Here is a 21,788-nt window from a genome sequence, read left to right as displayed (position 1 = left end):
TCACTTGCTCTCCAGATGCAGATAGCAGAAGGTGGGACTCCTTGGTACACGCCCTCATGCCATTTGCCAAAGAAGGTGTGGATGACACGCCCCCCTGTGTCCGTGACCATGCCCTCTATCTCGTTAACCGTTGAGCTCCACGATCTCGCCTGTGGGTTAAATACGCAAAACGTATTAATAATAAACAAATGAATGAACAAACCAAGGACACAAAACGTCAGATCAATCTGAAACCCATCAAACTTTGTTAAATCATGTTATAAATGATTTAATAAAAAGCCCATACAATTCTATATCTAACACATGAATCCATCCACCACTCATCAGCTTTCCAAGAAAAATAGTCTGCAGGATGTTGTTCCTCCTGTCCGTCAGCAGATGGTGCTGTTACACCTAGGGGTTAATATGTGTTGCCCAATTAACATGTGCGCACACAGGTATGGGCTTCACTGTATATTGTCCCTCTCCTCACCTTGACGAAAGTCACTTTACACTGGCAGGCGTCACTGCTGGTGTTTTTGATTGACATCTCTCCGTAGTGTTCTATCCAGCGCTGGCCACTCAGGATGTTGTGGATGCAGGAAGTTACCTTGTTCCACTCATAGTGGTCCCCAAACCTGAGGATGACAAACACACCTGTCACGTGACACCACCCACCCCTTCTTTCACGCCACACGACACCAGACCTGTCACGCCACCTGACCTGTCACACACCCCTTTACCACGACACCAGACCTGTCACACGAAGACACCCCCCTTCCACCCCACTCTCTTTTGCATGAAAGCAGTTATTTGATGCACACACACGTCCGTAGCAGTGGAGGCTGCTGAGGGGAGGACAGCTCATAATGTCTGTAATGGAGTGGTATCAACCACATGGAAACCACATCTTTGATACCACTCCATTCCAGACATTATTACGAAGCGTCCTCCCCTCAGCAGCCTCCACTGGTGCACACAGACGCGCACACGGCCCCCACGCACACACACACACATAAACTCTATAGATCAAACAGACTCACGCTGGCAGGGTCACATGAGTGGTTCCAATGCGAACAATCTCCATGGATTTCCCCCAGAACTTATTCTTCCACTGGACATCTGAGAGGGAGACAGAGAGGAGGCAGATGTAAGTAGGTCGGTGGGGGAGGTAATCCTCACAGTAACAATCCCAAATAGAGCAAAAAGGTGGTAATATGTTTACCTTGCCAAAAAGTGAAGTTGTTAGAGTCACAGTGACATGCTGACACAGGTGGGTGATGGCTCACCTAAGAAGAACAAGAGGTAACTGACAATGTAATGACAGTCATCCTACACAATGGTGGTGTCCTCAATTGCACCCTATACAGTGCAGTCATTTTGACAAGAACACTATGGCTCCTGGTCAAAGGTTGTAGACTGAATGGGAATAGGTTGCAATTTGGAACAGAAAATTAATTAGCCCAGTGGTTCTTGGTTTACTGTATGCAAGGTAACTTGTTCCTGTTTACCTGTTCTGCTATGAACCGGAAGCCCTTGTCAGGTCTGTCACACTCGTAGGTCTCTCCTAGGACGGGGTTAAAGGGTTTACTTCCTGCCCGGTGGTAACTGGAGGCGTACGCAGACACCGCAAACGTCGCCACATACACCTGCACAGGAGACGCAGTAAGAGTGAGTGAGGGAGAGAGAAAGAAAGAGGTGTGTGCAGGTAGAGGTTGTGATGCATTGTGAGAATCCACACACCATCATAAGAATCCTGTTGTGAGTATGTTTCAATTCTCTCACCATGCGCTGCAAGGGACTGTGTGTGTGTGTGTGTGTGTGTGTACCTGCATCCTATACCCTCACCATTCTCTGGTACGGGTCCTGTGTGTGGTTCGCTGTATCCAGCAGCTCAGAGTACTCCACCTCCTCACAAAGCCTCTGCAGTGTGTTGAGAGGCTCATTGAGCTGAACAGGCATGGCTACCTTGGACAGGTCCTTCCCTATGTTGTTCTTGAGGATGTTCCATAGACTGACACTGCTGCTGCTGGGCTGAGGGGAGGGGAGGGTAGTCCGCCTGCGGGCCACCTGAACACCACTTCCTCCTGAGCCTGCTGGGGGAGAGAGAGGGGGTAGAGGTGCTGGTCTTAAAATGGATGTACATAGGAAACTGGATAGACATTTGCTCACTCATACAAATCGTTATGCTCGTCATGAAAATACTCATACAAACACGAGTGGGATACCTGAGTCATGTCTCTCGCTTCCTCTCTCATTGCTGTAGCCGTTGTCCATGGAAACGCTGTCACTGACGTCGCTGATATACGAGTCATCATCAGAGGCCTGGAGACAGAAAATGTATATAAAATGACTCAGGGTCAGATTATTGATAACCTCCCTAATGGATTTAGTTGGCATTGGGGTTGCGTCATCTGCTCCCATCTATGGTTAGGGCTCACCTCGTTCTCAGAGGAGCTGGAGGTCAGCTGGTACTCCTGAGCATCAAAGAACTCGGACATGGACTCAGGGATGGACGCTCGACTCTCATTGGACACCTGGTGGACAAGGGGGCGGGATCCATCTGGGAGATCCTGATTGGGTTTACGTTTAGGTCAGTCCCAATGGCATGTTTGGTATATAAACACAATCTCTGGAAATCAACTTGACAATAAAATGTTATGTGCAATATAGTGGAGAACAGCACATGCACACTCTCACACCTTACTCACTGAGCCATAGTCGGTCTTGAGGCCCTTGACCTGTGCTGGAGGAGGAGCCTTCAGGTCAATAGTGTGTCTCACTCTGTCTCTCTCTGCTGACAGAGAACTATAGGCTGACCGCAGAGTGGAGTGAACTAGAGAGGGAGACAGAGAGGAAGAAAGAGGGTTGTGTGTGTGAGAGAGAGTGACAGAGTTTTAACCACTATACCCAGCCTTCCTCTGGAAACTCTAAAATACCTAATATTGAACCAAGGGGCCGACCTGAAACCAGGGACTCACTGTTGTTAGCGAGCCTGCAGAAGTCCTCCTGGAGGCGGTTGGCATCAGTAGGTGAGTCTGGGGAGTCCAGGAAAGCAAAGGCCTCCTGGATGTTGGCTTCAGCAGTAGAGAGGTTTGGGTGGGAGGTATGGAGATGAGGAGAGGCAGGTGGGGAGACACAGCCAGGAACCTGGTGGGACCAGAGAGAAAAATACAGGTTAAAGACAATTACAGGTGGGGGATTCATTTGGTGTCACACTGTACACATAAAACGTCTTTATTAAACAACAGTTGACATGTATGTACACTCCCCTACTTATTTGTAGTCAACATAAATTGAAAAATGTCCCTTTTTCAGGACACTGTCTTTCAAAAATAATTAGAAAAAATCCAAATAACTTCACAGATCTTCATTGTAGAGTTTAAACACTAAAGGGGCTGAATAATTTTGCACGCCCAATTTTTCAGTTTTTGATTTGTTAAAAAAGTTTGAAATATCCAATAAGTGTCGTTCCACTTCATGATTGTGTCCCACTTGTTGTTGATTCTTCACAAAAAAATACAGTTTTATATCTTTATGTTTGAAGCCTGAAATGGGGCAACAGGTCGCAAAGTTCAAGGGGGCCGAATACTTTCGCAAGGCACTGTATATAGTGTATATCTTGCCACAGTATCATAAACTCCATAAGACAGGATTACAGTAGTAGTCGTCAATGCAACACTTCTCTCCAATGGTCGTAGGTGTGACATGGACCGGTAGCAGGTATTGCTTTGAGAGAAAATAAAAGTGTGTACCTGTAGTGTGGCTATGATATCTTTTTTGGTATCTTTGTTGCAATTTTTTGAACGCCACTTCCTGGGACCCCTCTTCTCCTTCTTGGGGATGTCGTATGTTGAGGCCTGGTGTCCCAGAGAGGGTAACAGAGAGAGGGAAGGGACAGACAACTATTACCATAGAGAGAAAACAGAGGTTAGGGTTAAAGTCTTGGGGTAAATTGAGATGTGAATATCTGCAGTGTACTGATAGCAGGGGCAGAGTAAGGGGAAGTGTAGTGTGGGTAAGGGTTATAGGTCGTGTTACCATGAGGTTGATGACGGGGGCAGAGGAAGTGTAGGTCAGGGTTATAGGTCGTGTTAACATGAGGTTGATGGCGGGGGCAGAGGAAGTGTAGTGTAGGTCAGGGTTATAGGTCATGTTACCATGAGGTTGATGACGGGGGCAGAGGAAGTGTAGTGTTGGTCAGGGTTATAGGTCGTGTTACCATGAGGTTGATGGCTGGGGCAGAGGAAGTGTAGTGTAGGTCAGGGTTATAGGTCGTGTTACCATGAGGTTGATGGCGGGGGCAGAGGAAGTGTAGTGTAGGTCAGGGTTATAGGTCGTGTTACCATGAGGTTGATGACAGGGGCAGAGGAAGTGTAGTGTAGGTCAGGGTTATAGGTCGTGTTACCATGAGGTTGATGGCTGGGGCAGAGGTAGTGTAGGTCAAATTTATAGCTTAAAGCTGCACTATGTAACTTTTTGGGCGACCCAACCAGACATAGAAGTGTGTGTTATATATCTATCATTCTCATTGAAAGCAAGTCTAAGAAGCTGTGGATATGTTCTATATGCACTATTCTATGCTTCCCTTCTTAAGTTTTGTTTTTGCATCTTTTACTTTGTTTAGTACACCAGCTTCAGACAGCTGAAAATACTATTGAAAATATATTTTAAATATATTTTAGTGTAGTGTAGGGTAGGTAGTAGGTTAAAGGGGCCAAGAACTGTATGCGTACTGGGCCAAGGTTAGGGTTATAGGTTAAAGGGCAAATGTTACGTGTTACCATGAGGCTGATGGCAGGGGCAGAGGAAGTGCGGTGGAGAACCTCCATACTCTTCAGTAACAGGTTGAGTTCCAACAGGTAAGACTCACACTCCTCTAAATCTAAGAGAGAAGGATGACAGATGAATGTCAGAAGTTGAGGGAGGATCAAAATAGAGACAGTAAATTCCAAAACTGTTGAAGAGTTCATGCCCACTTTATGATGACATTTTTTCTTAAGGCAAGCTGAAGTCTGTAGCTAAAGTCTACGCCCCTTCGTCGGTGATTGGTCAACAGTTTGGATTCTTCAGTAAAGTATTTGTCATTCAACAAGAGATTACTAGTTTTCACAAAAACTTTTTAATCCACCAAACATCTTAGTTAGATGTAAAATTGCGCGACTAAGATCTCCTCGGCAAAAACATCAAAATCAATGACAGATTTCTAGAGTTATCTTAGATTAATTCTGAATATTTTAGGAAAGTGTATACTGACTACGGCGTTTCAAAATGGACAAACAGTACCTTTGCTGCTTTTTTCAAATGTTTCAAGCGAATGTCTTCAGGTCTAGTTCGGGTCTCCTAGCCGACTTCGGCTAGCCGGCAGCTGGACTGAAGCATGCTGACACCTTAAGGCTGTGTCCCAAATGGCAAACCTATTCCCTATATAGTGCCCTATGGGCTCTGGTCAAAAGTAGCGCACCGTGTATGGTATAGGGGGCCAGTTGGGACACAGCCAACAAGTAAGGTGAGATCCAGAAAATGTATGGGATAGACAGGTGAGAGGTTTCACCTCCATACCTCTGCAGCACTTGTCCATGTCTTTGGAGGAGTGGAGCCAGGCACTGACCTTAGCCTGCTGGACAACTGACGCCTGCTTAGCTAGACTGGAGTGGCGCTAAGAGATGGAGTGGAGGAAGGATAGAGAGATTGAGAGTGGAGAGAGGGAAAGACAAGGAGATGGAATGTGCATAGACAGAAGCCTACGCTATACAGTACAATATTATGATTGGTCAGTTAAGAAGCTGCAGGAAGACGTTGCTTTTAGGCACAGAAAAATGATTATGGATCAGTGTCTGGGGAGAACTGTACCTGTCTCATGGAGTCGTTGGGGTTGGGAGAGAGGTGTGAGGAGGGGTGGAACAGAAGCCTCTCGTGGGGGTACATCGCAATCTCGTTTTGACGGAAGACGCGATGATGTCGCAGCTTCGACACCCAATCATCAAACAGCTGCTGTGACTTCATTTCCTGAGACTTGTCAGACTTCACCTATAGAACAGAGAGATTGTCATTCAAGTAGAAGAGAGAAAATATCAAATGAGAGAAACAAGATAAACGGGAGAGAAACGATAAAACGAGAAACAAGAAAGAGAGAAATGATAAAACGAGAGAGAAATAAGATAAAACTAGATAAACGAGAGAGAAACAAGATAAAACTAGATAAACGAGAGAGAGAAACAGAAAGAGTCACCTTGAGGTGATAAATGTTGTCGTTGGTGTCCAGATCTATGGCCTTGGTTTTCTTCTTGATTGACATGACAGACAGCCCCACATCAATGCAGCCATGCAGCTTGCCCTTCTTCAGCAGGAAACAAAAGCAAAGGTCAGTGTGTGTGTGTGTGTGTGTGTGTGTGTGTGTGTGTGTGTGTGTGTGTGTGTGTGTGTGTGTGTATTTGACTAAAGGAGCAAATGCTTTCTCCTTCATCAATGACATATTGTACATTAAATAAATTCTGTGCGTGTGTGTGTTGCATCTGCCTGAAATACTTTTGAATAGGTACTTACATCAGCTCCACGCTTTGAGTACTTCAGAATGCCTTTCTCCAGCAGGAAGTATCTCTGTATAACAAGAGACCGAATAGCAACTGTTTCAGCCGCCCTTCTGTCACATTTCAAACTTTATCTGCTTTGTGCCAAGGAAATGTCTTCACAACTTACTGCTATGGATAAAAGCTTTTTACATGAATAACATAGTATCCATTCAAATGTCACATCCAGCTTAACAAGTGTCTTATGAGAGCTTTAGATAAACACCAGGTATGTGTCGCGTAGCACACTTCTCACATTTCCACCCCATTTCCATGTGCCAGCCCTTCAGGTAATTGCAGAGTTAAAGGAGGGGCAGGGTGTAACAAGTGTCTTTCCTTGATTCCTCACGTCCGTAACAGGAGAAGATCTGAAAATAACCTCTGATTTTCTCCTCCAATGCATTTGGAGGATTCAAGGAAAGACACTTGATATTCACCTGCAGTGAGAGGTAGGGAGTTAAGGGAGGTGCCCACCTTGTGCCATCCCTTCACAGATTAGGGGTGAGAAGGTGGTCAGGGGTAAGGCAGGTAGTACCCACCTTTTGCCATCCTTTCATGGGCCATTTCCTCCTCTTGAGCAGGAAGCCCTCCTGTTTCTCTGGCTCCTGGATGTTGCCAGGGTTACCCTTCAGGCCCTCGATGATCTCCCAGCTGTCCTGTAGAGAGAGACTCATGGAGTTACGCACACGCACACGCACACACACACACACACGCACACACACACACACACCTGATGGTTGTCATGTTTGGACGAGCTGGCGCTGCCGTCACTGTGGGTAGGGGACACTGATGTCATCTTCCTGTTACTTAGCATTCCGACATCAAGAGACTGTCACCATGACTACCACTGAGAGAGAGAAACAGGAAGCAGTGAGAAAGACAACATTCAGTTATTTAATTGCACGTTTGGAGACACACAGGTGAGCTGAGAGAAATGAAATCTGCATACCACTGTTGTGTTGCTTTAGTGAAGCAGCTGGACATAACAATAGGTGTGGCTTGAGAGAACAGACAAACTATTCTACGCGCTAATAAAACTACGAGTGCTTTTACTGTAGGTTAGGCATGAGATCATCACGTGTTCTTTATGTAGGCATGAACTCTGACACAGTACACACACACTTCCTGCAGCATACACCTTGTGTATGGGGAAATGCCAGTGAGCCAGTGGCAGCAGCACTGTAAAACCCACATGACCCCAAGTACAGTCAGTCATTACTGCTGTGCTGTGCTGACCAGCAACAAAATGAGTCCACAAAAAATGAGTCATCAATACTGGGTTATACAATCAGTCCCAGCCAAGTCCTTCAAATCACAGCAGAGGACTAAGCTAGCCGGTAGCCACACACGCCAACACTGGGAGAGACATGGAATTCTGCTGCTTGGTAGTTGCTAGAAGCATACACTATCGGATGTGAATAAAATCTCCACATTCTGTGATACTAGGGCTGGCACAATGACAGTATAAATCGTGTAACTGATGATTGTGGATGAAGACAGTCATGAAAAGAAAATAGCGAACAGCTGACTGAAGACAAGACGGCCGGGCATTCGTGCGTTTGAGTGCGTTTCCGCAGTTACACATGAACTCTGCAACGTTTTGAAACTTTGTTGCTCCTTGCTGAAACAAAATATTTTTGTTAAACAACCTTTAGAGGCAATCACTGCAATCAAACTATTTCTATAGCTCTCAAATGAGACTTCTGCACCTGTTAACAGGTAGTTTGGCCCTCTCTGGAGCAAACTGCTCCAGCTGTCTCAGGTTAGATGGGTGCCTTCTGCACCTGTTAACAGGTAGTTTGGCCCTCTCTGGAGTAAACTGCTCCAGCTGTCTCAGGTTTGATGGGGGCCTTCTGCACCTGTTAACAGGTAGTTTGGCCCTCTCTGGAGCAAACTGCTCCAGCTGTCTCAGGTTTGATGGGTGCCTTCTGCACCTGTTAACAGGTAGTTTGGCCCTCTCTGGAGCAAACTGCTCCAGCTGTCTCAGGTTTGATGGGGGCCTTCTGCACCTGTTAACAGGTAGTTTGGCCCTCTCTGGAGCAAACTGCTCCAGCTGTCTCAGGTTTGATGGGTGCCTTCTGCACCTGTTAACAGGTAGTTTGGCCCTCTCTGGAGCAAACTGCTCCAGCTGTCTCAGGTTAGATGGGTGCCTTCTGCACCTGTTAACAGGTAGTTTGGCCCTCTCTGGAGCAAACTGCTCCAGCTGTCTCAGGTTTGATGGGTGCCTTCTGCACCTGTTAACAGGTAGTTTGGCCCTCTCTGGAGCAAACTGCTCCAGCTGTCTCAGGTTAGATGGGTGCCTTCTGCACCTGTTAACAGGTAGTTTGGCCCTCTCTGGAGCAAACTGCTCCAGCTGTCTCAGGTTAGATGGGTGCCTTCTGCACCTGTTAACAGGTAGTTTGGCCCTCTCTGGAGCAAACTGCTCCAGCTGTCTCAGGTTTGATGGGTGCCTTCTGCACCTGTTAACAGGTAGTTTGGCCCTCTCTGGAGCAAACTGCTCCAGCTGTCTCAGGTTAGATGGGTGCCTTCTGCACCTGTTAACAGGTAGTTTGGCCCTCTCTGGAGCAAACTGCTCCAGCTGTCTCAGGTTTGATGGGTGCCTTCTCCAGACTGTAAGTTTCAGCTCTTTCCATAGGTGTTCGACAGGATTCAGATCAGGACTCATAGAAGGCCACTTCAGAATAGTCCAATATTTCGTTATTATCCATTCTTTGGCGCTTTTAGCTGTGTTTTGGGTCATTATCCTGTTGGATGTCTTGTAGCCTTTACCATGCTTGTCTATTATTTACTTTCTGATCTCCTCAGACAAATCTCTCCTTCGCTTTCTCTGGTCCATGTTCAGTGTGGTGACCACAATGATACCAAACAGCACAGTGACTACTTTACTCTGGTCCATGGTCAGTGTGGTGACCACAATGATACCAAACAGCACAGTGACTACTTTACTCTGGTCCATGTTCAGTGTGGTGACCACAATGATACCAAACAGCACAGTGACTACTTTACTCTGGTCCATGGTCAGTGTGGTGACCACAATGATACCAAACAGCACAGTGACTACTTTACTCTGGTCCATGGTCAGTGTGGTGACCACAATGATACCAAACAGCACAGTGACTACTTTACTCTGGTCCATGTTCAGTGGGGTGTACACCATGATACCAAACAGCACAGTGACTACTTTACTCTGGTCCATGTTCAGTGTGGTGACCACAATGATACCAAACAGCACAGTGACTACTTTACTCTGGTCCATGGTCAGTGTGGTGACCACAATGATACCAAACAGCACAGTGACTACTTTACTCTGGTCCATGGTCAGTGTGGTGACCACAATGATACCAAACAGCACAGTGACTACTTTACTCTGGTCCATGGTCAGTGTGGTGACCACAATGATACCAAACAGCACAGTGACTACTTTACTCTGGTCCATGTTCAGTGTGGTGACCACAATGATACCAAACAGCACAGTGACTACTTTACTCTGGTCCATGTTCAGTGTGGTGACCACAATGATACCAAACAGCACAGTGACTACTTTACTCTGGTCCGTGTTCAGTGTGGTGACCACAATGATACCAAACAGCACAGTGACTACTTTACTCTGGTCCATGGTCAGTGTGGTGACCACAATGATACCAAACAGCACAGTGACTACTTTACTCTGGTCCATGGTCAGTGTGGTGACCACAATGATACCAAACAGCACAGTGACTACTTTACTCTGGTCCATGGTCAGTGTGGTGACCACAATGATACCAAACAGCACAGTGACTACTTTACTCCATTTAAATAGGCTGAATGAGTGGTTACAAGATTGGAGACGTTTGATACTAATTAAAATAAACACATTTCTTTGAAATATCACTATAATCCAATTATTCATTCTATTTTCTAAGGGGTACCAACAAATGTGTCCAGGCCATTTTAGAATAAGCAATAATTCATCTCTTTTCACAGATTCTTTATTCTATGACATACCAAAGGCATGCAACTATGATAACATAGATTTTAATTTCACCACTTTTCAGAAGGAATTAAACATTATTTCAATGAGCTGTAAGGGTACCAACAACTTTGAGCATGTGTGTGATATATATATATATTACACACACACACACACACACACAATCAATACATAAATACACACACACACACACACACACACACACACACACACACACACACACACACGGTGTACAAAACATAAGGAACGCCTGCTCTTTCCATGACACACTGAGTGTACAGTGTTCAACACTTGTTTGATGACAAAGCAAAAAACAGGTTTGTAGAAATGCTAGCTAATTTATTAAAAACAAAAATACCTCATTTACATAAGTATTCACACCCTTTGCTATGCGACTCGAAATTGAGCTCAAGTGCATCGTGTTTCCATTGATCATCCTCGAGATGATGCTACAACTTGATTGGATACCACCTGTGATTAATTCAATTGATTGGACATGATATGCAAAGGCACATGCCTGTCTATAGAAGGTCCCTCAGTTGACAGTGCATGTCACAGCAAAAACCAAGCCATGAAGTCGAAGGAATTGACCGTAGAGCTCCGAGACAGGATTGTGTCGAGGCACAGATGTGGGGAAGGATACCAAAACCTTTCTGCAGCATTGATTTCCCCCAAGAACACAGTGGCCTCCATCTTTAAATGGAAGTTTGTGATTTCAAAGACTCTTCCTAAAGCTGTCCGCCCGACTAAACTGAGCAATTGGGGTAGAAGGGCCTTGGTCAGGGAGCTGACCAAGCACCCGATTGGAGCTTTAACAGAGTGACTGAGTTCCTCTGTGGAGATGGGAGAACCTTCCAGAAGGGCAACCATCTCAGCAGCACTCTAACAATCAGGCCTTTATGGTAGAGTGGCCAGATGGAAGACACTCCTCAGCCCGCTTGGAGTTTGCCAAAAGGCACCTAAAGAACTCTTAGACCATGAGAAACAAGATTCTCTGGTCTGATGAAACCAAGATTGAACTCCTTGGCCTGAATGCCAAGTGACACGTCTGGAGGAAATCTGCCACCATCCCTACGGTGAAGCATGGTGGTGGCAGCATCCTGCTGTGGGGATGTTTTTCAGAGGCAGGGATTGGGAGACTAGTCAGGATCGAGGCAAAGATGAACGGAGCAAAGTACAGAGATCCTTGAAGAAAACCTGCTCCAGAGTGCTCACAGGACAAGCACACATCCAAGACAACGCAGGAGTGGCTTCAGGACAAGTCTCAATGTCCTTGAGTCCTGGAGCCCTGACATGAACCTGAAAATAGCTATGCAGCGACGCTCCCCATCCAACCTGACAGAGCTTGACAGGATCTGCAGAGAAGAATGGGAGAAACTCCCCAAATACAGGTGTGGCAAGCTTGTAGCGTCATACCCAAGAAGACTTGAGGCTGTAATCTCTGCCAAAGGTGCTTCAGAGTACTGAGTCAAGGGTCTGAATAATTTTGTAAATGTAATAGTTTTTTAAAATTTTAATAAATTAGCAACAATTTCAAAAAAAAACTGTTTTTGCTTTGTCAGTGGGGTATTGTGTGTAGATTGATGAGAGGAAAAAACAATTTAATCATTTTTAGAATAAGGCTGTAACATAATGTGGAAAAGTCAAGGTGTCTGAATACTTTCCGAAGGCACTGTATATAAAAAATAAAATAATAATTTAGCAGAACTCATATCCAGAGCGACGTACAATAGTGAGTTCATACATTTTCATACTTCTTTTTGTACTGGTCCCCTGTAGGAATCGAACCCACATCCCCAGGGTTGTAAGTGCCATGCTTTACCAACTGAGCCACAGATGCTACTGCTCAACTACTCAGTTTATCGATCAAACAATCGACAAGTCGACTAATTAGGGTCAGCCCTATTTAGTTGACAAGTAGAATCAGGTGTGCTCGTCTGGGGCACCCAAAAAATATGTACTGTTGAGGTTACTGGAGGACCGGAGTAGAGGACCACTGCTATAGAGTGAATACTATGGAATGTTCTGTTTGTGTGCCTATGGGGTAGATGCATGTGTGAATGAATGCATTTGTGTCTGTGTATGCAGCATGGTTTCCCCAACGTGCTGTCCAGTTCCTCCAAAAGCTCTATAGAGTGTTCTGTGTGTGTCCGTTTATACTGTCTGGTTCCCCTATCGATCAATCAAATTTAGTTATAAAGCCCTTTTAACATCAGCCGATGTTACAAATTGCTATACAGAAACCCAGCCTAAAACCCCAAACAGCAAGCAATGCAGATGTAGAATCACGGTGGCTAGGAAAAACTCCCTAGAAAGGCAGGAACATAGGAAGAAACCTAGAGAGGAGCCAGGCTCTGAGGGGTGGCCAGTCTTCTGGCTGTGCCGGGTGGAGATTATAACAGCACATGGCCAAAACGTTCAAACGTTCATAGATGACCAGCAGGGTAAAATAACAATAATCACAGTGGTTGTAGAGGGTGCAACAGGTCAGCACCTCAGGAGTAAATGTCAGTTGGCTTTTCAAAGCCGAGCATTCAGGAGTTAGAGACAACAGGTGCGGTAGAGAGAGAGAGTTGAAAAACAGCAGGTCCCTAGGCCTCTCTCAAAAGTCAGAGTGCCATGCATAGGACATGACTCAACAGTAGGAATGTTCCCCGTCCAAGACCAAACACTATAATACCTCCAACACCCTATGTCCCAAATGGTACCCGAATTCCTCTTTAGTGCACTACTTTTGAGTTGTGCACTAGATATACACACTATACATGCACAAAGGTATGTGGACATCCCTTCAAATTAGTGGATTTGGCTATTTCAGCCACAGCTGTTGCTGACAGGTGTATAAAATTGAAAACATCTCTCTAGATAGATTAGGGTGCCATTTGCGAGGTAACCACTGAGATTAGAAATATCAGAATAGATTCTTACACTGCATGGATACCCTTTACTATGGCAGAATACTTTGAAACTGCTTTAGGCCTGCTGAACAGAAACACTATCACAACACTTCCCATTAAAAAGCTGTGTCAGTGTACACACCTCCTACACAGAAGAAAGTGAAACCCTTCTCCAAATTCACTGAAGTGTATCCAGCAGCATTGTTACCCTCCAACAGGTTCCATAGATACTGAATAAACACGGAGTCAGACAGAGGGAGGGGGAGACTGGGAGGAAGAGGAACACCAAAACACTGTACCACATCATTTACCACACCAATACCACTCCACTCTTATTAGTGAACTGAACCCGAAAAGAAAATGAAGTGAAACAGTATGGATTTCCAGGCTAGTTAATTGCAGTAGAACTGGGTTGAATACCTCAACACAAAAGGTCGCTAATGGTAACAGGTAGACCTAGATTCCAGAGCGCAGTCTTCATTGTGCTCTACAGAACCTTGACAACAGAAAAGAACAACTTATTTACCTCAGCTGTTTGCTAAGTACTGTACACTCCTTAAGGCGTGTCTGGTTCGGCACTGGAAGTTCTAGGGTGGCCTTGTGTCTTATGTAACCAAGTCAATGATTAAAGCTATTACACCTTGTAAAATGACCTGGTTGACGTTATGACAGGGTCAAAGCTACCGTACTGTCACGAGAAACACTGAGGATATATATCTATATAAATAAGTGATTTTCTTTTTGTGAAAGCATCTTTAAATGGCCTTCAAGATGCTGATGCTTTCACAAAAATACAATAAAAAAAGCTTCATAAATCCCCATAGCGTTTCTTCTGACACGTCACAGAGTTGACAGGGCAAAGGCATCCCTGCTATGCAAAACCAGTCAGCCAGGTAGCTCAGGGCCATGCAAGGACATTTCCATTTACACAGCAATCTCCCTGATTAAGATGGGGAAGGGAGTGTTCATTTGGCATGCTATCCCGAAACGCTTCAGATAGAAATAGAATGAACAGAGGAAACCAGTCAAGCGTTGTAGTGTAGACGTGTCAGTTCCATACATCCAATGTCTTGGATTCTGGAACGCTTGGAGAATCTACCTGAGGTGACACTGTATAGATATTAGTGCTGCCCTTGGCACTGATGTAGGATCAGTGACTAACTCTCTCCAGTAGCAAATCGGCTACTGCTCGCTCGGCCCCCTGGGATAGCAGTCCTCCATAACAGTCCTCCACAGAGGCAGCTGCCTTCCCCCATCAGATGCTAGCTGTAAAGTTAAAATGTTCTACCAAATTCCAAGAGAACATGTACTAAGCCAACGCAATGACCTTTATCGCCTCTGAGGAGGTAGAGTTATTACAGTGTTTTACAACATGTGCAGGCCAATCATCTTTCTGAGATTTCAGATAAGGAAGTGGCAGGGAAAAGTGAAAACCTCTGCCCCAATGTTTAATGCATAAGAAAACTCTCATTATAAAAAACACCCAATGACAAACTCTTACTATGACAGCAGCCAGGGTTTCCAGAGTAGAACCTTGGATGGGTCCTCTCTAGCTAGAACCTTGCATGGGTCCTCTCTAGCTAGAACCTTGCATGGGTCCTCTCTAGCTAGAACCTTGCATGGGTCCTCTCTAGATAGAACCTTGCATGGGTCCTCTCTAGCTAGAACCTTAGATGGGTCCTCTCTAGGTATAACCTTGGATGGGTCCTCCCTAGCTAGAACCTTAGATGGGTCCTCCCTAGCTAGAACCTTGGATGGGTACTCTCTAGCTAGAACCTTGGATGGGTCCTCTCTAGCTAGAACCTTGGATGGGTACTCTCTAGCTAGAACCTTGGATGGGTACTCTCTAGCTAGAACCTTGGATGGGTACTCTCTAGCTAGAACCTTGGATGGGTCCTCCCTAGCTAGAACCTTAGATGGGTACTCTAGGTAGAACCTTGGATGGGTCCTCTCTAAGTAGATGATGCTCTTCAATAGATGCATTAGACTAAAATAAAAGCTCAACCACCTCTGTTAATGATCGAGAGAATGGCTGCGTTTACACAGGCAGCCCAGTTCTGATATTTTTTCCACTAATTGGTCTTTGGACCAATCACATCGGATATTTTCACATCAGACCTTTTTCAGAGCTGATCTGATTGGTCAAAATACCAATTAGTGAAAAAAAGATGAGTCAAAGAGCCCCACAATCTCTGTATTACAGAAGCAAAGCGGACCATCTGTAACTCTTCCTCCTATCGGCATATTTCCTTGACATATTCGTCATCATATTCGTCATCATCTGTAGCCCTGCCACCAACAGATCCGAACAGCTTTGATCTGCCAAAGAGCCCTGGTTCATAATTAGAATAGTACAGCTATATATCCATTCATTCTAATTCTAAGGGCTGACGGGTGTGGTTGTTGACCCTGATTTTTATTTTACCTTTATTTAACCAGGTAAGTCAGTTGAGAACAAGTTCTCATTTACAACTGCGACCTGGCCAAGATAAAGCAAAGCAGTGCGACAAACACCGAGTTACACATAAACAAACGTACAGTCAATAACACAATAGAAAACTCTGTATACAGAGTGTGCAAATGAAGTAAGGAGGTAAGGCAATAAATAGGCCAATAGCCTATTTACACTGGAGTGATATATGTGCAGATGAGGATGTGCATGTAGAAATACTGGGGTGCAAAAGAGCAGAAAAACAAAAACAAATATGGGGATGAGGTAGGTAGTTGGGTGGATGGGCTATTTACAGATGGGCTGAGTACAGCTGCAGCGATTGATAAGCTGCTCTGACAGCTGACGCTTAAAGTTAGAGAGGGAGATATGTCTCCAACTTCAGTGATTTTTGCAATTCGTTCCAGTCATTGGCAGCAGAGAACTGGAAGGAAAGGCAGCCAAACGAGGTGTTTGGGAATGACCAGTGAAATATACCTGCTGGAACGTGTGCTACGGGTGGGTGTTGCTATGGTGACCAGTGAGCTGAACTAAGGCGGAGCTTTACCTAGCATACTTATAGATGACCTGGAGCCAGTGGGTTTGGTGACGAATATGTAGCGAGGACCAGCCAACGAAAGCATACAGGTCGCAGTGGTGGGTAGTATATGGTGCTTTGGTGACAAAACGGATGGCACTGTAATAAACTGCATCCAGTTTGCTGAGTAGAGTGTTGGAGGCTATTTTGTAAATGACATCGCCGAATTCAAGGATCGGTAGGATAGTCAGTTTTACGAGGGTATGTTTAGCAGCATGAGTGAAGAAAGCTTTGTTGCGAAATAGGAAGCCGATTCTAGATTTAACTTTGGATTGGTGATGCTTAATGTGAGTCTGCAAGGAGAGTTTACAGTCTAGCCAGACACCTAGGTATTTATAGTTGTCCACATATTCTAAGTCAGAACCGTCCAGAGTAGTGATGCTAGTCGGGCGGGCAGGCGCGGGCAGCAATCGGTTGAAAAGCATGCATTTCGTTTTACTTGCATTTAAGAGCAGTTGGAGGCCACGGAAGGAGTGTTGTATGAAATTGAAGCTCGTTTGGAGGTTTGTTAAAACAGTGTCCGAAGAAGGGCCAGAAGTATACAGAATGGTGTCGTCTGCATAGAGCTGGATCAAAGAATCACCCCAAGCAAGAGCGACATCATTGATGTATACAGAGAAGAGAGTCGGCCCGAGAATTGAACCATGTGGCACCCCCATAGAGACTGCCAGAAGTCCGGACAACAGGCCCTCCGATTTGACACACTGAACTCTAAGAAGTAGTTAGTGAACCAGGCGAGGCAGTCATTAAAGAAACCAAGGCTGTTGAGTATGGGTCAGTAATAGGGCTGGGAATTGCCAGGGACCTCACGATACAATATTATCACAATACATAGGAGCAGATACGACATGTATTGCGATTCGATACTGTGATTTGATGTTCCAAACATATTGCTCACTATGTCAGCTGCAGAGAGACGAGAGAGCACGAGAAAACACGTTGGCTCACTATTTACAAAGAAACTGGAAGCGCTAGCAAATGCAGATAGTTTGAGCCAAATATCCCAAAATAATAATCGACCCCCCCCAATCACTGAGAAGTCTAGCCTGACCAGTCATTCTGCTGTCATTCCAATGCACCACAAATATGCTATGCCTGTTAGAAAGGATCAGGAGACATCTCGCTCTCTCACACACCTACCCTAGAGACAGGGCCAGTCTTATGTACCCATAATTTGAGGGACCGAATTTAGACCAAGCCATGTTATGAAACTCAATGAATAACCACTCTACTGTATTACTCTCTATCGGCTAAGCTGAGACATACAGAAGCCAACCCTCACGCCATACAGGGTTGCCATGGAAACGACAGACTGCATGGGAGGGGATGTATTCCGTTTGTTTGGGCTTCAAGGAAAATCTGAGGGCATAAAACATGGGTCTATTTATAGTACCGGGCTGTCACTGACAAACGGGATTTCTCTCTCTCTCAGTGTAGCTGGACTTAAAGTAACTGTCCAGTGTTTCCAGATTTCTATGAAATATGACCTATAATTACAATATAAGTGAAAAAGTTCCTTCCAAAACATGTTTTATTAAGTACGTTAAAAAGTAGGGATGTGAACGTTTAAACGACATTGGGATTGTTCATGTTTTTAAAAAATCCCCAATTTTTTCCCCACATTTTTACGGAATTAAAATCACAGTGTGGTTATCACAACGCTGCCACTAACAGGTCCTAGTTATCATCCAGGGAAACTGTTTTTTTAACAAATACCTAATGCAACAATTCAGTAACGTTCGTAGGAGGAGATATGAATCTTTAAAGTTATTTGTCACGGATATAAATCTCTCCGCACATTGTTGTTGACAGTTGGAAAAATGGCAGAGAGTGAGAGACAGGGAAGCGACAGCAGCGAACACCTGTATTGAAATACTTTGAGAAGTTGTGAGGAGGTGGTGTAATATATACAAACTTTTGCAAGGTGGAATTGAGCTACAGAGGCAGTACAGGTGCAACGCTCTACCATCTGAAAGGGAGTCCCAACCCATTGCAGTGCGATAAAGGACAGAGTGAGAAAATCACAGCGCTGATAACAGAAATTATTGCAGTTGATATGCAGACATTGTCAATCGTAGAGGATGTCAGCTTCACTGCCCCTGATGGTATATCTAGAACTCAGACTACAAGATGCCATGTTGAATAACCGTGACGGCCTGGATGGAGAAACTGTACAATGATTACTCTGCAAGTACAAAGCACGAGCTCTCAAACACCATACGTGGTGTTAACAAAAAAGTGTCTATGACTACACCATCATACATCACTGCAACGAGCCTTCACCTAGATGAGAAGTAAAACATTAAGTCCCATGTACTGACAACATGGAGGAGAGGGACACCACAGAGAACCTGAAAACGGCGTTAAGTACCATCATTGCTGAGTGGATGGGGGACTGCCGTAAAGTGAGCATTGTCCATTAGGTAGCCAAGACTGCGTTACACTGAACTGCATTGCCATCGTATCGGTCATACCAATGGTTTATATACATCATTGGGTCATACGCAGGACCATATCTGAACTCCTGTCTTTTTATGATTTTTCTTATCCTTTAATTAAACAACTCTTTAAAAAAAAAAAAATAATAATGTAATGGCAGTCTAAACATTAAGAACAACTGTCACATCCAGCTGCAGGAATTAGGGTGCTGCAGCACCCCCTGCAAAAACAGAATATTTTGTTTGTTGATAAAAACTAAATTGAAGTTTTTCACAAAAGTAGAGGGCCTTTACTAGGCCTGTATTAGCGGACCGATATTGCCGTCTATAGTGCAGCAGCCCCACCCCCAAACATCTTCCGCAGATATCCCTATTAAAAAGCAACTTTTTTATGATTGAATTGTGTGGGCATACCCCCCAAAAAAGAACGGTGTGGGAGTATACCGGTCATTAGAAATATTCATGGAAGTAAATGGCTGATTGGCCAGCTCATCCAATGAGCCAACCTGTTGTCACCTTATAATATAGTGCATTCAGAAAGTATTCATTCCCCTTGACTTATTCCACATTTTGTGTGTTACAGTCTGAAGTAAAAATTGAATAAATATACCACCCCTCCCCCTCCATCTAAAATCACAATACCCCATAATGACAAATTGGCAACACGTTTTTAGAATTTATTGCTAATTTGTGACTGACCGACTCGATCTTATGTGACAATATTTTAAATTGTGTTATTTTACAATGGATAAAAGTAGAGACTGAGCTAGAAAATGTTATATAATACACTACAGTTAAGGAACAACAGGAAAGCAATTCTGCTTTGAAAGTTGATAAACTTGTAGCCCCACTTTTGAGAAAATGGTCCTTGAATGTTTTGGTACACCTATTGGAGCGTTCTTTGTCTACACTCATTCAGCATTATTCACACTCTCCCACACCCATCCCTTTACAGATTCACGAGGCAATGTGCTAAACAGAGTGAGTACGGTAGTGTACTAAACAACCAAAGATATAAAGGCTGGTTTATACTACCTATCGACAAGTCTGTAGACAGTTGTTGCAGTGACATCATGAACATTCTATTGTCGTCCAAAATCAAACTTGTCGTTGTGAGAAAATATAAACATAAAAACATAAAAACGACAGGCTGCATGACATCAGCAGCCTTGTGGTCCAAAATAGCAAAACATCAGTTTAAACCTGAATTAAGTTCACGTCAATCTAGCAAACCAGGCTAGCCCTAAACTAGCCCTAAAATGGGGCTCGAAGAAATGGCAGCAGTTTTACGGGCGCCCAACCAATTGTGCTATTATGTGGGGGGGTTTTCACGTTATTTGTAACTTATTTTGTACATAATGTTTCTGCAACTGTATCTTAAGGCAGAAAAGAGCTTCTGTATATCAGGACAGTGATCACTCACCTCGGATTAGACAAAGAGCTTCTGGATATCAGGACAGCGATCACTCACCTCGGATTAGACAAAGAGCTTCTGGATATCAGGACAGCGATCACTCACCTCGGATTAGACAAAGAGCTTCTGGATATCAGGACAGCGATCACTCACCTCGGATTAGACAAAGAGCTTCTGGATATCAGGACAGTGATCACTCACCTCGGATTAGACAAAGAGCTTCTGGATATCAGGACAGTGATCACTCACCTCGGATTAGACAAAGAGTTTCTGGATATCAGGACAGAGATCACTCACCTCGGATTAGACAAAGAGCTTCTGGATATCAGGACAGTGATCACTCACCTCGGATTAGACAAAGAGCTTCTGGATATCAGGACAGCGATCACTCACCTCGGATTAGACAAAGAGCTTCTGGATATCAGGACAGAGATCACTCACCTCGGATTAGACAAAGAGCTTCTGGATATCAGGACAGCGATCACTCACCTCGGATTAGACAAAGAGCTTCTGGATATCAGGACAGCGATCACTCACCTCGGATTAGACAAAGAGCTTCTGGATATCAGGACAGTGATCACTCACCTCGGATTAGACAAAGAGCTTCTGGATATCAGGACAGTGATCACTCACCTCGGATTAGACAAAGAGCTTCTGGATATCAGGACAGCGATCACTCACCTCGGATTAGACAAAGAGCTTCTGGATATTAGGACAGAGATCACTCACCTCGGATTAGACAAAGAGCTTCTGGATATCAGGACAGCGATCACTCACCTCGGATTAGACTAAGAGCTTCTGGATATCAGGACAGAGATCACTCACCTCGGACTAGACAAAGAGCTTCTGGATATCAGGACAGTGATCACTCACCTCGGATTAGACAAAGAGCTTCTGGATATCAGGACAGAGATCACTCCCCTCGGATTAGACAAAGAGCTTCTGGATATCAGGACAGCGATCACTCACCTCAGATTAGACAAAGAGCTTCTGGATAACAGGACAGTGATCACTCACCTCGGATTAGACGAAGAGCTTCTGGATATCAGGACAGCGATCACTCACCTCAGAATAGACAAAGAGCTTCTGGATATCAGGACAGAGATCACTCCCCTCGGATTAGACAAAGAGCTTCTGGATATCAGGACAGAGATCACTCCCCTCGGATTAGACAAAGAGCTTCTGGATATCAGGACAGCGATCACTCACCTCGGATTAGACAAAGAGCTTCTGGATATCAGGACAGCGATCACTACCTCGGATTAGACAAAGATTTTTTCAACAACAAGCAAGACTCACATGATATTCTCCAAACACCCGGCAGGGCCGACATCCCAGTTATTCACAAGAGGAAGCGACGCAGGTACAGAGGACGAAAAGCCGGATGCCTCGTCAGGACCCGCAGAAGGGGAGTAGGAAAGCTGCCGTTACCATCAATATTACTCGCCAACGTGCAATCATTGGACAATAAATTAGACAAGGTACGATCACGAAT

At 44.7% G+C, this 21,788-nt stretch overlaps 1 protein-coding gene across 5 annotated transcripts in view; it reads right to left on the bottom strand.

The window, feature by feature from the left end:
- Positions 1-21,788, bottom strand: part of LOC139373729 (oxysterol-binding protein-related protein 3-like) — a 33,395-nt gene that overhangs the window by 2,171 nt on the left and 9,436 nt on the right. For 2 of the 5 annotated variants that reach the window (XM_071114636.1, XM_071114634.1), the window contains exons 2-19: positions 7,279-7,395; positions 7,088-7,204; positions 6,526-6,579; positions 6,212-6,319; positions 5,833-6,009; positions 5,542-5,638; positions 4,764-4,864; positions 3,735-3,839; positions 2,961-3,129; positions 2,682-2,815; positions 2,421-2,552; positions 2,208-2,304; positions 1,828-2,075; positions 1,491-1,628; positions 1,205-1,268; positions 1,023-1,101; positions 473-617; positions 5-149 (exon numbers count right to left, since the gene is read on the bottom strand). In XM_071114636.1, coding sequence (XP_070970737.1) covers positions 5-149; positions 473-617; positions 1,023-1,101; positions 1,205-1,268; positions 1,491-1,628; positions 1,828-2,075; positions 2,208-2,304; positions 2,421-2,552; positions 2,682-2,815; positions 2,961-3,129; positions 3,735-3,839; positions 4,764-4,864; positions 5,542-5,638; positions 5,833-6,009; positions 6,212-6,319; positions 6,526-6,579; positions 7,088-7,204; positions 7,279-7,362 — 2,194 coding nt within the window. In that variant the 5' untranslated portion in view covers positions 7,363-7,395. Of the gene's footprint in view, positions 1-4; positions 150-472; positions 618-1,022; positions 1,102-1,204; positions 1,269-1,490; positions 1,629-1,827; positions 2,076-2,207; positions 2,305-2,420; positions 2,553-2,681; positions 2,816-2,942; positions 3,130-3,734; positions 3,840-4,763; positions 4,865-5,541; positions 5,639-5,832; positions 6,010-6,211; positions 6,320-6,525; positions 6,580-7,087; positions 7,205-7,278; positions 7,396-21,788 lie in introns of all 5 variants that reach the window. The other 3 variants (XM_071114635.1, XM_071114637.1, XM_071114639.1) reach the window with 3 other exon arrangements.

This window comes from Oncorhynchus clarkii, chromosome 18 (assembly GCF_045791955.1).
Source record: "Oncorhynchus clarkii lewisi isolate Uvic-CL-2024 chromosome 18, UVic_Ocla_1.0, whole genome shotgun sequence".
Classification (NCBI taxonomy): domain Eukaryota; kingdom Metazoa; phylum Chordata; class Actinopteri; order Salmoniformes; family Salmonidae; genus Oncorhynchus; species Oncorhynchus clarkii.
Note: the sequence above shows the minus strand (reverse complement) of the source record. Positions and strands in the feature narration are given on the sequence as shown.